General features: G+C 50.4%; 2 protein-coding genes across 5 annotated transcripts in view; one reads left to right on the top strand and one right to left on the bottom strand.

Moving 5' to 3' along the window:
• Positions 1–412: 412 nt before the first annotated feature.
• On the bottom strand, positions 413–13,824 carry MFSD13A (major facilitator superfamily domain containing 13A). 4 transcript variants are annotated; one of them, XM_039709247.1, is made up of 10 exons: positions 13,708–13,788; positions 12,574–12,644; positions 7,899–8,167; positions 7,371–7,450; positions 6,107–6,556; positions 5,120–5,237; positions 4,076–4,172; positions 3,191–3,362; positions 2,450–2,643; positions 413–2,244 (listed from the first exon to the last, which is right to left on the bottom strand). In XM_039709247.1, the coding sequence occupies exons 3-10, from the start codon at positions 8,061–8,063 to the stop codon at positions 1,991–1,993; spliced, it is 1,530 nt and encodes a 509-aa protein (XP_039565181.1). In that variant the 5' UTR covers positions 8,064–8,167; positions 12,574–12,644; positions 13,708–13,788; the 3' UTR covers positions 413–1,990. The 4 variants fall into 4 exon arrangements, with proteins under 4 accessions (XP_039565181.1, XP_039565184.1, XP_039565182.1 ...); XM_039709250.1 differs by having other exon boundaries at positions 6,410–6,556; XM_039709248.1 differs by lacking the exon at positions 12,574–12,644 and having other exon boundaries at positions 13,708–13,824.
• The window catches only part of SLF2 (SMC5-SMC6 complex localization factor 2), a 65,902-nt gene continuing 64,172 nt past the window's right edge, over positions 12,696–14,425 (top strand). Inside the window, exons 1-2 of the mRNA XM_039709245.1 lie at positions 12,696–13,318; positions 13,889–14,066. Of these exons, the coding sequence (XP_039565179.1) occupies positions 13,294–13,318; positions 13,889–14,066 (203 nt within the window). The 5' untranslated portion in view covers positions 12,696–13,293. The remainder of the gene's footprint in view (positions 13,319–13,888; positions 14,067–14,425) is intronic.

Below are 14,425 nucleotides of genomic sequence, written 5' to 3'. Positions count from 1 at the left end.
GTCTCCTGTCACTGCAGACACGTGAAAGGCTGGAAGAGGGCAGCAGGGTGATGCCACTGCTGCTGTGAGAAGAGCTGGTGCCAGCCCAGGTGTTTGCAGATAGAGCAGTGAGTCAAGTTGTTCGCACAGGGAAGGTGGCACAGTGCCCAGTGCTGTGACTGTCCCATTTTGTCCCCAGCACCCACTGGTGTAGGAATAGGACAGACCTGACTCTGAGCCTTCCAAAGCAGCAGGGGTAAGTGATACCTCCCTTCAAAGGCAGGTGACCCCCTCTGGCCCCTGCAGAAATATCAGTGCAGTTTTGTGGAGAAGGAACTGTCCCCTTGTCTCCACCCAGCTACAGCTGTGTCCCCACACCACCACATCCACCCAGCCAGGTAGAGCCACTAGCTAGAAGAAATTCATCAAGCAATTCAGAAAAAGATCATCTTTAATTTATGAAATGGAGAATCATTCTCAAACTTGGTTAGAAGTTGCACAAATAACTTATGATTGAACCAGTAAGAACTACAGCAGCCTCATGGCAGGAATGTCTTGGTCCAAGACAGAAGGCAGCCATGTCCTGAGGCAAGATGGCAGGCTGGTGGGCTGAGACCCCAGAGGGAACCTGGGACTAAACAAAGAACATCCCTCAACGTGCAACAGCTTCAAACACTGCCTGCCAAGCCCCCCCTCCTGCAGCAGGCAGGCACAGGCTTTGGCACATTCCTTCCTGCCCCCAAACACATTACAGGGATTGAGGAGTCAACTCCTTTGCCTCAGGGACCCCTTTGGTGATTACCTGTCCATCTGCTCTGAGCCAAAACCAGGGAGACCAAAGCACCTGCTCTCCTTGGGTCCCTGGCTCAGCAGCCCTCTGACCTGCTCTCAGCAGGTGAGATGATCTAACTCAAGCACTGTTTCTAGCACAGAGGAGCTGGGGTGTCTGCCCCTCCCCACAGGGGCAAAATCCCAACCCTGTGACTGCCCAGTACTGTGTCAGACAGGCTCCAAAGAGGAATCAAAGGCACAAAAGCATGACCTGGTGTCTCCTTCAGGCTGTGCTCTCCTGCAAGAGGGGAGGGCACCAGGCTCACCGGGTCACCTGGGATTGCTCTGAGCAGGGAGGCACTTCCAGCAGCTGGATTAGGGGCTGGTTCCCTGACCTTGCCCAGAATGGGAGGGGTCTCACAGTACAGCTGTGTGACAGCACTGAGTAGAAGGAGCTGTGGAGAGGAAATGAGGGATAAACACATGCAGTGGGATGCTCAGTGAAATGATACAGCTCAAGGCTCTGAACTCAGTTCTAGCCCAGCACCTTTCCCAGGCCAGCAACAACTTCCTCTACAAGGCCACAGAGAAGGGAACCTCAGCATAAAACAGCACACCCAGCAGATCCTGGCTGTGCAGGATATTGTCCTGGGAACAGCAAATGCTTAAGAGTGGATTTGGTCCAAGAACCACAGCACTGCAAGTGGGAAGGTTTTACCAGTCACTGGGAAAGGCCTTAAGGTCCTGTCATCCCTCCTTCTGTTTGGCAATCATTCCCTTCGTCCCTTAAGAGCCTCCCACTCCACAAGAATGAAAGGCTCTAGTGACTAAGGACTCCCTCCCTGTGCAGTCTCCTGCTCAGCTGGAGAGGCTGTGGTTCCCCAGAGCCATGCCCAGTGCAGAGAAGTGCATTGGGGATGCATCTGTTTCTAGCACCTGCAACCCAGCACCTCTTTGCTGGAATGAGCAGCTCTCTGCTCCCTGGGGCAGGCTGGGATAAAATGTTCTTGCTCCTGACATCAAGTGATCTATCTCAGGCCCCTCACATGCTGAACCTCTCTGCCTTCCCCAGTGATGACCACCTGGAACGAACAAACATTGGCATCACAGCATTTCACAGCTGAACCATGAACATCAGGCTCTCTCAGCCCACCATCCCTGCCCTTCACCTGCCCTCCAGCACCAGCCTGGAACCCGCAGTATCCTGGGGGCTCATCCACCAAATCAGGCTCAGGCACCCTTAGATTGTTTTGACCTCTGGTGCTTGGCCTTGTGTCAGGCTCTGCCGCTGAGCCTTCACCACCTGCAGCCGCTTCCCGTGCAGGCTGAACTGTGACCAGCTGAGGAGCTGCAGCAGGGCGCACGCGATGGGCACAAAGACCAGGAGGTAAAAGCAGCCCTGGCGAAGAGTTGGCTCCAAGGCCACAGCAGACTCCAGCTTCGGCTGGGCACTCACCACGTTGCTCAGGGGGTTGCGCTGGAAGATGTCGTAGCCTGGAGTCAGAGAAGAGTTTGTGAGAATGGGGCAGTGGGGATGGATCTTTGTCCATTCTCTCTGAGTGATCAGCCGTGGAGATGCAGAGACCAGGCACAGGTTAGCAACTGAAGAGCCCTCTGCACCCACCCAGGGCACATCACAAGGTGCCAGACACTGGTCTGCCCTGTCCTGCTCCACTGCTTTCCCCAGGAGCATCCTCACCTGTGTATGCACAGAGCAGCCAGGTGCCAATCAGAGGGGCGAAGGTCTGGCCCGGTTTGGTGACCAGAGCCACCATCCCAAAGAGCAGGGCTGAGGCTGCCTGCTTCCTACGGTTCAGGACTAGATCCTCATCCACCAAATCAGTGACCACCAGGTTGAGTAACTTACAGGTCCCTTCTGTGAACACACGGTTGCTGCAGAACAACAGGCAAAGCACTAAACAGGGCTATCAAATGACTGGAAAAATGTGATAGATCAGAAAAAATGGCAAGGGTGGAAAAGGTTTCCCCACATTTGAAATAAGAATTTCAGGTGCCCTAGTTATAGAAGAGAAACACCACTATCAGTAAGACTTTGTACCCTGCAGTGACACCTCAGATCAATCTTGTCCTGCCACAGACAGGCCTGGGGACAGGACACACCGGGCCTGTGGCTCACAGGCAGCTGCAACACACCAAGGGCTGCGGAGAAGAGAATCTCTCAGCAGCTAGCAAATGCAAGTGCAAGCTGCCTCCAGTCCTGCTGGTGTGTGACCTCCTGAACATTCATTGCCTCCCTCACTCTGCAGCAGGGCAGCCTGTGGATTCTGCAGTGACCTGTCCCATGAGCTGTCAGAGCTGGAAACCACTTGGCTAATGTATGATCCTGCCCCCTGTTCCCTGCCCTTCACCCCTCTTCATAAAACAGGGACAATGCACTTTACTTCCCAGAAAGCAGAAAGCAGGGGAAGTGCTTGCCTACCTGGCAATGAAGATGCAGAGCAGATACACCTGATCAGGTCCTGCCAGGAACATGACAACACTCAGAGCCAGCTTCAGGAAGAAGAGTCCTCGCACCACGGCATAAACCCCACAGCGGCGGCAGAGCGACAGGAAGTAGAGGTTGTTGAGATGGGGGGCAATGTAGGAAACACCTGAGCAGAGACAGATGCAGAAACAGCTTGATGGAGTTTCATTTTCCACCACGCCCCTAGTCATGATACCAAGAGAGACAGCAAGGTTGGCTGTTGCCAGCAGGACAATACAGAGCAGCTCCTCCGCATATACAGAAGGCTGCAGCAGATTTATTCCATGGCTTTGTGGCACAGCACGCACTTTCCTACAGAGGGAGACCTTCTTCCATCAACCTCATGGACAGAAAGCAAGAAAAGACTTGCCCAGTATCATGCAGAGGCTGCAACTCAGCCCTGGAGCAGAAATGAGAGAGACACAACTGCCTGACCAGACCTGGTCTACACAGAACACTCCCAGGCTAACCCTAGGACCAATGCCCACATATCTGTGACAGCTTGGAAATGGTCTGTATGCTGAAGAAAGAAAGGGATAAAATTTAGGGCTGTGTTCTCTGCTGCATGCTGCAGCCTCTAGTGCTCAGAGCAATACTTCTCTGGAGTCTGGTATCCAGCACACCAGCCTTGTCCTTACTAGAAAAGGCTCCAAGTTACTTCTGTGTCCAGGAAGGACAATTCAGAGGTCCCAGGGAAACATGTGCATGTGTGAATCTTACAGCCCAGAGTCCTGCATGTGAACACACCTCTCCCCAAATGGAGTTTGTGAAGGGCAAACCCAGACTTGGGGCAGGTCCTATGTAACTCAGCTGCTCCCTCCAGTCCCACCTGAAACTCACCAAGCAGGAAGGATCCAGTAGAGACAGAGATCTGGTCTGACAGCAGATGCTCCAGGAACAGAGGGAAGAAGTTGCTGTTAAAATGGCAGTGAAAAACCTGTGAAGGCAGCATGCAGACGAGCTGGTCAGCAGGAACAGCAGTGAGAAAGAACAGAAAAAGCTAACAGCCCTCTGGGCTCTGTTGTCCTAGGAGCCCCATGCCAAAGGATCATGCAGGATAGGCCTGGAGTACTTCAGCAGAGCAAGACCTTGGCTGTAACATTTCCAACACTGCTGGCTGAGATTGCAGAGCTGCAGTGCCATCAGCTATGCCCACTTTGTGCCCAAAGTCAGCCCCAATGCCCAGCTGTACAGCACAGCTGGGGCAGACAGGGCCAGCAGATGACAGCAGTGACCATGAGGCTGGGGGAGACAGTGGCATGGCAGCAGGGAGGAGGCAGCCGGCAGGAGGACATCGGTAAGGCAGTGAGGCTTGAACACAAAGATGCAGACCAGCATCTGCCTGGGAAACTGAGGGATCCTCGGGGAGCCATGACTGCAGCACACAAAGCTGGGCAGGCTGCCGGCATTTGGTAGTCATCACTGAAGAGGATGAAGAACAGAAATGGTAAAAGCCAGCTGGGAGATGGATCCAGCTGGACAGCAAGAACAGTGATGTGAGCCTCAGGAAAACGGAAAGGGGACTGCTGACAGCCACGCCAGCAAACAGCACTCCTAAACTCATCCCCTCTGTGAGCCAGGCCCTGTGCTTCTGCACCCCATATGGGCTGCACAGAGCTCAGTCAGCCCCTGTAACCCAGCCTACACTGCAGAGAGAGGAAGGAGCACCCCACAGCTTGCTCAGGAAGTATCCTCGGTCACAAGCAGGGAGAGTGGCTACCAGCTGCTGAATCAGCCAGCATGTACAGGAGGCTCCAAGAGCAAGTGGGTGCTGGGAACATCTTTGCCCTTCCTCAGGAACTTACATACTGCTGAATCATCCATCTCAAAGAGCCAGAGCCAGCACTCATCCTCTGAATCGCAGTGTGACACTTCTGTGCCTACCTGGATGAGATTCATGCAGACAAACCAGAGGAAGTTGCGATGCCGGGAGAGCTGCTGGAGATACTCTGCCAGGGTGATTCTCTTCTCCTGGGGGACGGAGAGTTTCTCAATGTACAGCCTAAAGGAAAAGGAGGCATAAAAAGCAACCATAAACCTCTCACACCAAGATAGATTTCCCAGTTCTCTTCCTGTAGATGCAGAGCTGTCTCTCCTCAGCTCCCATCCTGACCTTTCACATTCCTGGACCAATCAAAACAGTGGAGTCTGTAACAATGATTCCTTATTGCTAGTAAGAAGTACAGGCAACAGGCTCCCAAAGAACATCTGTCTTCTTAACATAAAATTAACCTTTCTGTCCAGAAATGCTTTCTCCTCTTATCAGCCACTCCACTATACATACACTCCTCTTCCAGGTCCCTGCAGTTAGCTCACCTGGCAGATCTCATCAGGGTCTGCTGCTACTACAGCATAATGCTGGCAGCTCATAACAAGAGATGACAAGTGAGGCAGCCCGAGGAAGGAGCTGAATAGGGAAAATCAGCTTGGTGTGGCCTGCCAGCAGCCCAGACACTATCAGGCAGCTGAAGTGAGTGACAGGGATTGACATTCACTTGTCCAGTTCCGTAGGGCATGGGCAGCAATGTGGTCTCGTGCTCAAGCACAAATGCTTTCATAAGCTGCTTCTGACATTTTACCACTCACAGGCCTCACTGGATGCTCTAGACATGAACTCATTTCATGTTCCAAACACTGGATGGCCATATAGCAGGTTAGGCCTCTGCCTCCAGTTTGGACTAGGGCTGACACAAGACAGTTTTGTTCTATTTTCAGAGGAGCCAGTGTGACAGCTGATCCTGAAAACTGTAACAATAGACAAGAACGAGAGACAATTAACAAATTCTGCCTCATTCTGGATCTTCTCACACATTTAGTTTGCTGCAGATCTATGTCAGGCCTTTGTCCCTGCTGAGAATTTGTGACCCTTACTCTTTCAGGGTTGATTCCTGGTCCCATTTCGCTTTCCCATCTGCCTGAAACCGCTGGCGGAGCAGCTGTGTGGACAGGGTGAAACCAACAATGGAGCAGAGGGCCAGCAGGACACAAAATATGCGAAAGGAAAAGAAGTCCTCCTTGTTCCACACTGCATAGGACATGAAGACAGACAGGGAGCCTATGGCACTGAAGAGGGAGCAGTAGAAGTTGAGGCTAGTCCTGTCTTTTGCTGAAACAGCCAGATCTGCAAGCAAGGCGTTGTGATGGAGGTCAACCATGGTGAGAAAGCTGTCGTACATGCAAAGGCAAAGGAGGAACTGCAAACCAGGATGAGCCCAGGAAACCCAGAAAGCCAGGAAAGAAATGGCAAAGAGGGGGCCATTGTGGCTTAGTGCTCTGAGTCTCTTCAGAACTACTTCAGGGGATGAAATCTCTGCTCCAGCCCTGCAACAGAAGAAAAAGAATACTTTACGTACCTGGACAAAACCCTGCATGATCACATATTCTTCCTCTCCAAGGAAGTCATGTAAGTGGCACAGACACAAATACAGCTTTTGTTCAAGTAACAACCACCCACATCAGATACCTTCCCAGCTAATAGTGAATACACTGAAAATATGGGTTTAAGAAGGACAAAAAGAAAAGGGATTTTTTTTTCCTCCAGAGCATCTCTCTCCTTGACAGTGCTGTACTATCCTCACGTTGGGCAATGTAAATTATTTTAATGACTTTTTACTAGTTGCAGGAAGCCACACCATTATTTTCATTAAAATGTTGACAAAAATACATGAGAAATGCTAATGGCCAACAATAAAGAGCCATCTTGCCTCAGCTTCCATCCTATAGAGTTTGGGAACAACTGGTCTGAGGCATTCCATGTGGAAACAACTGTACTTTTCCCCCTTGTGCCTCCCAAACCATGCACAGACACTCTCTAACACCCCATTAACAGGCTTGCTCATCTAAAATTTCAAGCAGGGGCTTGAAGCCCATATTTTAGGTTCTGCACCACTCATGACTGTTAAAGATTAGGGCCACATCCACCCAATAAGTGTGTGTGACTTTCTCGAAAAAGGCAAGTACTGAAACAACATTTATGAGCACTGAACTTCAAAGATGCCACGAAAAGGAGGTATTTAAGAGTTCCATGCCCAGTAAGCCATTCCCACGCCATCATTTTAAAGCTGCCAATTTGACATCATCTTCCCCAGAGACTAAGCAACTTCCCAGATTCTTCTGAAAGCAGAACTTCACTTACTGCTGTGTGCTAAGGAACACTCGATCACTCAGCCAGCCAAACAGAGGGTCATTGAGGCTGTTCCAGATCAGAAACACTGTCTAGGAAAGAAGACAGGGCAGTGAAACAAACCACAGGACAGCTCCATTCTGCCACCAAAGCAAGCAGTGCTGAGCTGACACGGTGAGCCATCAGCAGAACTGTCCCAGCACTCCTTCCCTGCCCCAACACCACTGTATGATGCCCCTGTTTGGGGCAACGGGCAGTAAGGCCAGTGGTTGTCACTGCCTGTGAAACACCTCAACCTCCCCAGAGGAAAGGCAGTCTTAAGAACTAAGTCTCTGCATTTTCTGTCCCAGATTGTTCTATTTTTACGTAAGTGGGAAAAACTGAAAAGTCCAAGTTAGCACTTGGAAGGCTCCCTTGCTCCCTCTCCAAAAGGGAACACTGCTGTTACAACTAACAGTTTTCACATTTCTAGCAAGGAGCAGTCTTGGTTTCAGAGTTTCCTACTTAAAGAGCATAGAAGCTGATGGAAAAAAAACTAACCTCTCCTATCCAAAAGGACAGTTTATCAATCTTGTAAACAGAGACGAAGGTGTCCACGTAGTACAGGAGGAACACGTTGTGCAAAATGGAAACAAAGAGCGACAGAGAGCCGTAGATCACAGCAGTGGGCAAATGGAAGAGACAAGCCAGCAGTCGCAGCCCCATGTTGGTGCAGTCAGTGTTCAGCTCCTTTGATCACCTCCATTTCAGGTGAGATGTCTTCTCCCAGCACCTACTACATCTTTGTTGGGGCCAATCCATTGTTGCTCCTGCAGGAGAGAAAAAAAATAAATAAAATATAATGAAAACAGATTCATTTTCTTAAATAAAGTAAAAGGTGAATCAAGTTAATTGGTAAATCTTTGTATGCAGCAATCAGAAACAATATTGTTTCAAGGAGCTGCTACAAAGTGGATTGGAGAGGATTTAAGAGACTAGAAGCTGTCTGCTGCACTAAAGCTGTTTCATTAAGCTGAAGCCAGGCCGTGGGCTCCTGGGCATATGGCTGCCTCCTCCTGAGCAGCCTGCCCTGTCCTTTACCCTGTAATGTTCTTTGTTATCCAGCAAGCAGACAATTAATCCAGCTCTTTAAAGGCAAGGTCAGAGGAAGAATCAAGCTAGATAGCTGCAAACAACAAAGCAGCCTTTAAAAAACACACCTAGTCACTGGTATTTTTAGGTACTCATGTAAGTTTTTACCCAAATAAAAATGACAAGAGCTGTGATGTAACCTCACATGTGCTTTCCCCAGGCAGTCACAGCTTACTGCACCTAGGCTGGCTCAGACAGGAGTTATTTGTAGTGAGCAGTGCTGCTGCTTTGTGGCATGAAGAGACATGACCAGAACACGACTGCAGCAGGCACGCTGCCATCGTGCAATAAAACTGACCAGAAGTGCCTTAGCAGTTGTTCAGCTTGTCTTGGAGTGCCCTAAGTCTTAGGACCATAGTCTGAAATAAAGATGCTTTGGCTGGACAGCAATATACACAGAAATAAAGCATGTGGACACAGCAGCCTTAGACCAGAACAAGTTGCTGTATGTTCACAAGGGGCTGAGTGTGAGAGGAGGACTCCTCACACCTGCACTGACTGGAGCTCACAGCCAGGAGATGGGGCCAGAAATGATCTCTTGTGCTTTTCAGGCTGAGCTCTCTCTCTCACGTCAGTTGCTACAGACTCAGGGCAAAACAAGGCACTTATGTGACATAAGGGTTTCTTAAACCAGTAAAAGTCAGCTCCTCCAGCCCATGCCATCGTGCCCTGTTCACAGCAAACACACGAAGGGTGACAACAGGGTTGTTATCTTGGCACTGTCAAAAGCAAGATAAAGGGCTGTGTGCCACTCCTGTTTCAGCCCTCCAGGGTCTGCACTCACCCAACTTGGATACATCATGGGGGCTTTGCAATGTGGGAAAACACTGAACACAAGAAATAGGAACCCACGCACCACACCATCCTCTTGGGCTTGCAACACCAGCTGCAGCAAGTTCAAGCAGGAAATCAAGCAGAAGAATAAACGTCTGGGTATGAAACCTGATGAAACACCAGTCCCATTCAGCATTTCCCTGAAGCCATGAATCTGACCACTGCTAGGCAAGATTAGAAAAGCAAAAATAACCATCTGCTCTGCCTAGGCCAAGGAATTCCTCATAACTAGTTCAGAAGGAGCAGGAACAGCATTTGTTCCAATCAATTACATCACTAGATTGAAACTGCACCTCGGTTCCACTCCCAGCCAAAGCACTAGACCTCAACTGGATCCAACTGCAGAGCCCTTGTGGAGCTCAGACGCCATTCTGCATCCCTGCCAGGCCAAAACCCATGGCCAGAAAAAAGGAAGACACTGCTTGGAAGAGAATTCAGCCAGACAATGAACCTTTGTAGACGTAATTAAAGACAGACAAGCCTCAAGGGGAAATTTCATTTTGTATGGTCAAGAATTGGAAAGGAGTCACGATGCGTAAAGACAAAGGTTAAGAAGAAGGGAGAGTTAAGGCAAGAGGCAAGTCCTCTGTCTCTCACCAAAAGCCTTCTGTGGAGGACTGAAAGAAGAGCAGATGAAGACATCAGAGTGCTGGGCCCCTTCATGGAATTGAGAGGACACAAAAACTGGGAACACTCTGTAACTAGCAGGAAGTCAGCTTAAAGCACACAAAAATATTTCTTTACCTGACAGGTAGTAAACAGCTGACATTGCTACCACAGGGTATTAGAGAGCTGGGCAGCAGGTTCAGAGGATTAGACCAGTTCATGGAAAACAGCTGCACACAAACAGCTACTAAAGGGAACAAGGCAGGGAAATCTCCTCTAACCGCCCCAAGCCAGCTGTGCAGGCTGGGGGTGGACAAGTGGAAAGGCCATAAATGGTGCCCAGACTCTGTGCTCTCCCCCTAAACAGCATCTCTTGCTGCCACCGTGGGGCAGGATATGAGGACAGACAGACCAACAGTGTGATCTACTAGAGTGATTCTTATCCTGGGCTTGCCTTTGCTATCCAAAACCTGTGTGAAAGCAGAGCACGCTCATGACTTGGTCTTAGTGCTGCACTTCATGCTGTCCCCATCCAAAAAGTGCTTCACTGAGCACATGTTGCATAAACCACAGCTGTTGAAATTTCCAGAGACACCTCATTTTGTCATATAAATGCTACAGCACTGTTCAAAGAAGTTCCACTTCCTTTCTTTCTGCTCCCTCATCACTCCCTCACAGATGTGCAACCTCTCCAGCCAGCTGATATTTGCAAGTGATGTCACTTTTACTAGAGTAGTCATTAGGTCATTTGATAGATATTTTTCCCCTCCTCATCTGCAAATGTGCAGTTAAAAAGAAACAAATCACAGTTGTCTGTAAAAAGCAGATTTCACTTCTACACCCAAAGCACTGTGTTACTGCCACACTGGTATTTTCATAACCTTTTCCTTGGGATGGAGAATTATTCATGGAGTATGTCAGAACTTTTCAATATGAGGCTGTAAGAAGGAAGGGGAAAAGGAGCTGCAGGAGGGATTAATTTATGCTGAACCTCTAACACAGTCATAAAGCAACAAGCTCATAAATTAAAAAGCAATGAGTCTTTATTTGAGAAACTTCCTCCTCCGCACTTGACATCTGGCTCCTGCCAGTGACGTCCACAGATCTTATCTTCCTCAGGAGGATGTTGGGATACTGGCTACCAGGAAAGCACTGCTTTTGTCTGAGAGTGCTGGCATACAGCTGTGTCTGGAACACACCACAGCTTGGGGCTCACACATGTGTTCTGAGTTCCTAGCCAGCTCACAGCTGGACGCACGAGCCCTCGTGTCCCGTGGCGATTCGGCAATGCTTTGGCCTTACAACAAGGCTGAGCTCCAGCCCTCCACAGCTGAAGCCACTTGTACTGAGCCAGCAGCAGTGAATCTTATGTGAATCTTGGCTCAAGCCAGCCTTTTAAGCAGGGCCAGATGATTTTTATGTGCTGAAGTTGCCACTCAGCAACCTGAAACAGCCATCTGCAGACCTGACTGCAGTACGGGGATGGCTCTTGTATTAATTCTCCCCTGTGTGGGTAATTCAGGCTGGAATCCCAAATAATACTTCAGGATATGTCTGTGCTTGCTTGAGCTGCCACTACACTCCCTCTGCTGCATATTCTGGTTTTTGAGGGGCTTACTAAACCAGCTCTGTATGTTTGCAACTGCCAGACAATAAATCCACCCAGCAGCTGGAAAAACCACCTGAGAGAAAAAGCTATTTATAGACATTTATCACAGCCAGACAGGACGGGGCTGCTGGCAGTCCAGCCCCACTCACAGGGAAGCTGGGCTGGAGCTGCACCTGTGGAAGAGCTCCTGTGGCTGAGGAAGAGATGTCCTGTGACCTGTCCCAGCAAAACACCTGCTGCTGGGCACATCAATTCCTCCCAGAGCCTGCAAGCGACAGTCACGGATGTCTTTGTCTGGTCAGGGTTATCTGTCAGTAATGAGCCCATTTTGGGAGCACAGACTAGGTTCTGCACACTCCTTCCCTCCCACACACGGTACCCAGGACACCTCCACAATACAGGACACCTCAGAGGGTCCTCACCCCACGAAGGTATCTGGATTCTAGCAGAACTCTGTCAGTAAAACAAGAAAACCCCTCACAGAGCTAGTAGAATGAATAAAACCAAAAAAGCCTCCACTTAAACAATAAAATACCTCTCAAAATCCTATTTCTATCCCAAGAAAGCTCCTTCCTAGATACATACTTCACAAAATTTAGGCTCCTCTGACAAAACTTTGATCTTGTGCACCCTTTTAAAGGTGAATATAACTTCAAGGCTCTCCGTTTCTCCACTCCATACTTCTGAAACCCTCCTAACACCCTTGGATAATCCCTTAGTAACAAGGACTCTCGAGGAAACATTAAACACAGCCCTGTGTGAAATGTGAACAAACACCCCAAAGCAGGCTCCCAGCAGCTTTGTATCTGACAGGTGAAGAAATGAAAACTTTGAAACCACCTGGATCAGGCATGGAAACATGACTGAAAGAGGTTATGAGGGTGTTTGCCAGCACTGTTTACCAATTCAACAATCACTGATGACTGTGCACCATGAGGTTAAGTAATACCCTTCTTATTACAAGCAATCATGTGCTTCCATCACCCCTGCTGAGCTCACACACGCAAACACAACTGCCACACAGACAACTAATACCTTGAACCAGCTGGTAGCTTCCATGGAGCTGTGCTCCAGCTGAGCAATCTTGTTCAATCAGACCTCATTCCCTAATAAGAACACAAGATTTGTTAATATAGAGTTAACAGGGCAGATCTCATAGCCTTGGAACTTGGTAAGGCTTTTACCTTAACAACATGGAACATCCTGTGTCTGAAGAATTAATTGTTTTACAGTGTAAAGGAAGCGTGTTAGATGTATTAAAAAACTTGTTCCTGATCATTTGCTGTCAATATAAGCTAATCCTGTAATGGACCTCACAGCACTAGGATGGAAACCAATGCCAGATAACTCTGGCCTCAAATTACAAAATTAGAAGTAAATTTGAAATCATCATTGAAAACAAACCCCAAGATTTGCTTCAAAGGAGCTACAAGACGGGATTACTGCACACATACTGCCTGCTCTTTGTTAAGACTTAACAAGAAACTTCAGGGGAGAAGCAACTTCCACCGCTCTGCCAAGTGCAGCACCAGGAGCTTCTGCTGCCCAGCTTCCCGGAACAGGGAATCTCTTCACCTGTGCAAACCCGCCAAGGCCACGTCCCTCCGCAGGGCCCAGCTGCAGCCGCAGGGCCACACGCCGCTGTCCGGGTCACCACCTGCGGCCGCTGGCAGGGGAAGGGGTGGCCGGGCAGAGGCGCTGCCATCCTTCCCTGGCGGGATCTCCAGAGACACGGCCCTCCTTCCCGCAGGCTCCATGGCAGTGGGTTGCAGCCGGCCAGGTGAGGGGAAGGTGTAATAGGGACACCAGGGAGAAGCGGGCAATGCCAGAGCCGCCTGTCCTCACCGGGAGCAGATCCCACCGCTCCGGGACTGAGCCCCCTGCCCACGGGCACTGAGACCGGGGAACGCGGCACCCCCCGGCCCGAAGTGGGATCACCCACGATAACACAGGGAATGTCCGCCAGGGCTCTACCACTGCGGGGAAAGGGGGAGACCCCCCTACCCCGCAGAGGCACCCCCCAGGGGGTAGTGTCTGTCCCACCCTACCCGAAGGGCCTTACTGAGCGGACGAGGGGTCCGCCACCCTACCACACTACAGGTGGAGAGACAGACCGGGGCCAGCGCTGAGGCGGGAGAGACACCCGCCCGCCGCCTCGGCGCCTCCTACCTGCCTCCGGTACCGGCGCTCCCCCGCCGCTCCGCCGCCGCACGGCGCAGCAGCGCATGCGCGCCCCCCAGCCCCGCCCTGCGGCCATTTTGTGTTTTGGCAAGTGAAGCCGCCGGCGCCTCCCGGCAGCCAGCGCGCGTGAGGTCACTGCGCTCCCTCATTTGCATATCCCCGCCCCCAGCCTCGCTGGTGTGGCGCCACCTCTATGGTCCGTCCGCCCGTCGCCATGGAAACGCGGCCTGGCCGCGACGCCAGCGCTTGCAGTCAGGGAATCGTAGAATCACCGTGGAATCATCAATATTGCATGAGATCTTCAAGTTTATCCAGTCCACCCGCCAGCCCAGCGCCACCACTGTTAGGTAAGCACTAAACTGTATCACCCAGTGCCATTTCCAGAGGCCGCGTGGAAACCTCCCGGGATGGCAACTCCACCACCTTGTGCAACCAATTCCAATGTCTGATCACTCAAACAGTGAAAAAAAAAAAATAATTCCGGTATTTAATCTGAATCTCCACTGTCGCAGCTTGAGTCCATTTCCTCAGTCCCTCTCACTGTAGGCACGGTAGGAGAGCCTGGCCTCTGCCTCATGACAGCCTCCTGTCAGGGTTTGTAAAGAGCAGTGAGGTCCCCCAAGCCTCCCCTTCTCCAAAGAACATGTGCCAGGGTGCAGAATGATTCAGTGGGAACAAAAATATATACATGGCTGCTTGGGAAGGT

This window comes from Passer montanus, unplaced genomic scaffold (genome assembly GCF_014805655.1).
Source record: "Passer montanus isolate IOZ18808 unplaced genomic scaffold, ASM1480565v1 scaffold21, whole genome shotgun sequence".
NCBI lineage: Eukaryota > Metazoa > Chordata > Aves > Passeriformes > Passeridae > Passer > Passer montanus.
Note: the sequence above shows the minus strand (reverse complement) of the source record. Positions and strands in the feature narration are given on the sequence as shown.

Bases quoted from the DNA above. Each gene is read 5' to 3' on its own strand.
- MFSD13A (XM_039709248.1), bottom strand. From the start codon at position 8,063: ATGGGGCTGCGACTGCTGGCTTGTCTCTTCCATTTGCCCACTGCTGTG. The intron at 5,238-6,106 runs GTAAGGGTCACA...CTTTTCCTTTAG, and splicing joins CAGGAATCAACCCTGAAAGA to GCTGTACATTGAGAAACTCT. The intron at 3,363-4,075 runs GTGAGTTTCAGG...GTCTCTGCTCAG, and splicing joins TACTGGATCCTTCCTGCTTG to GTGTTTCCTACATTGCCCCC.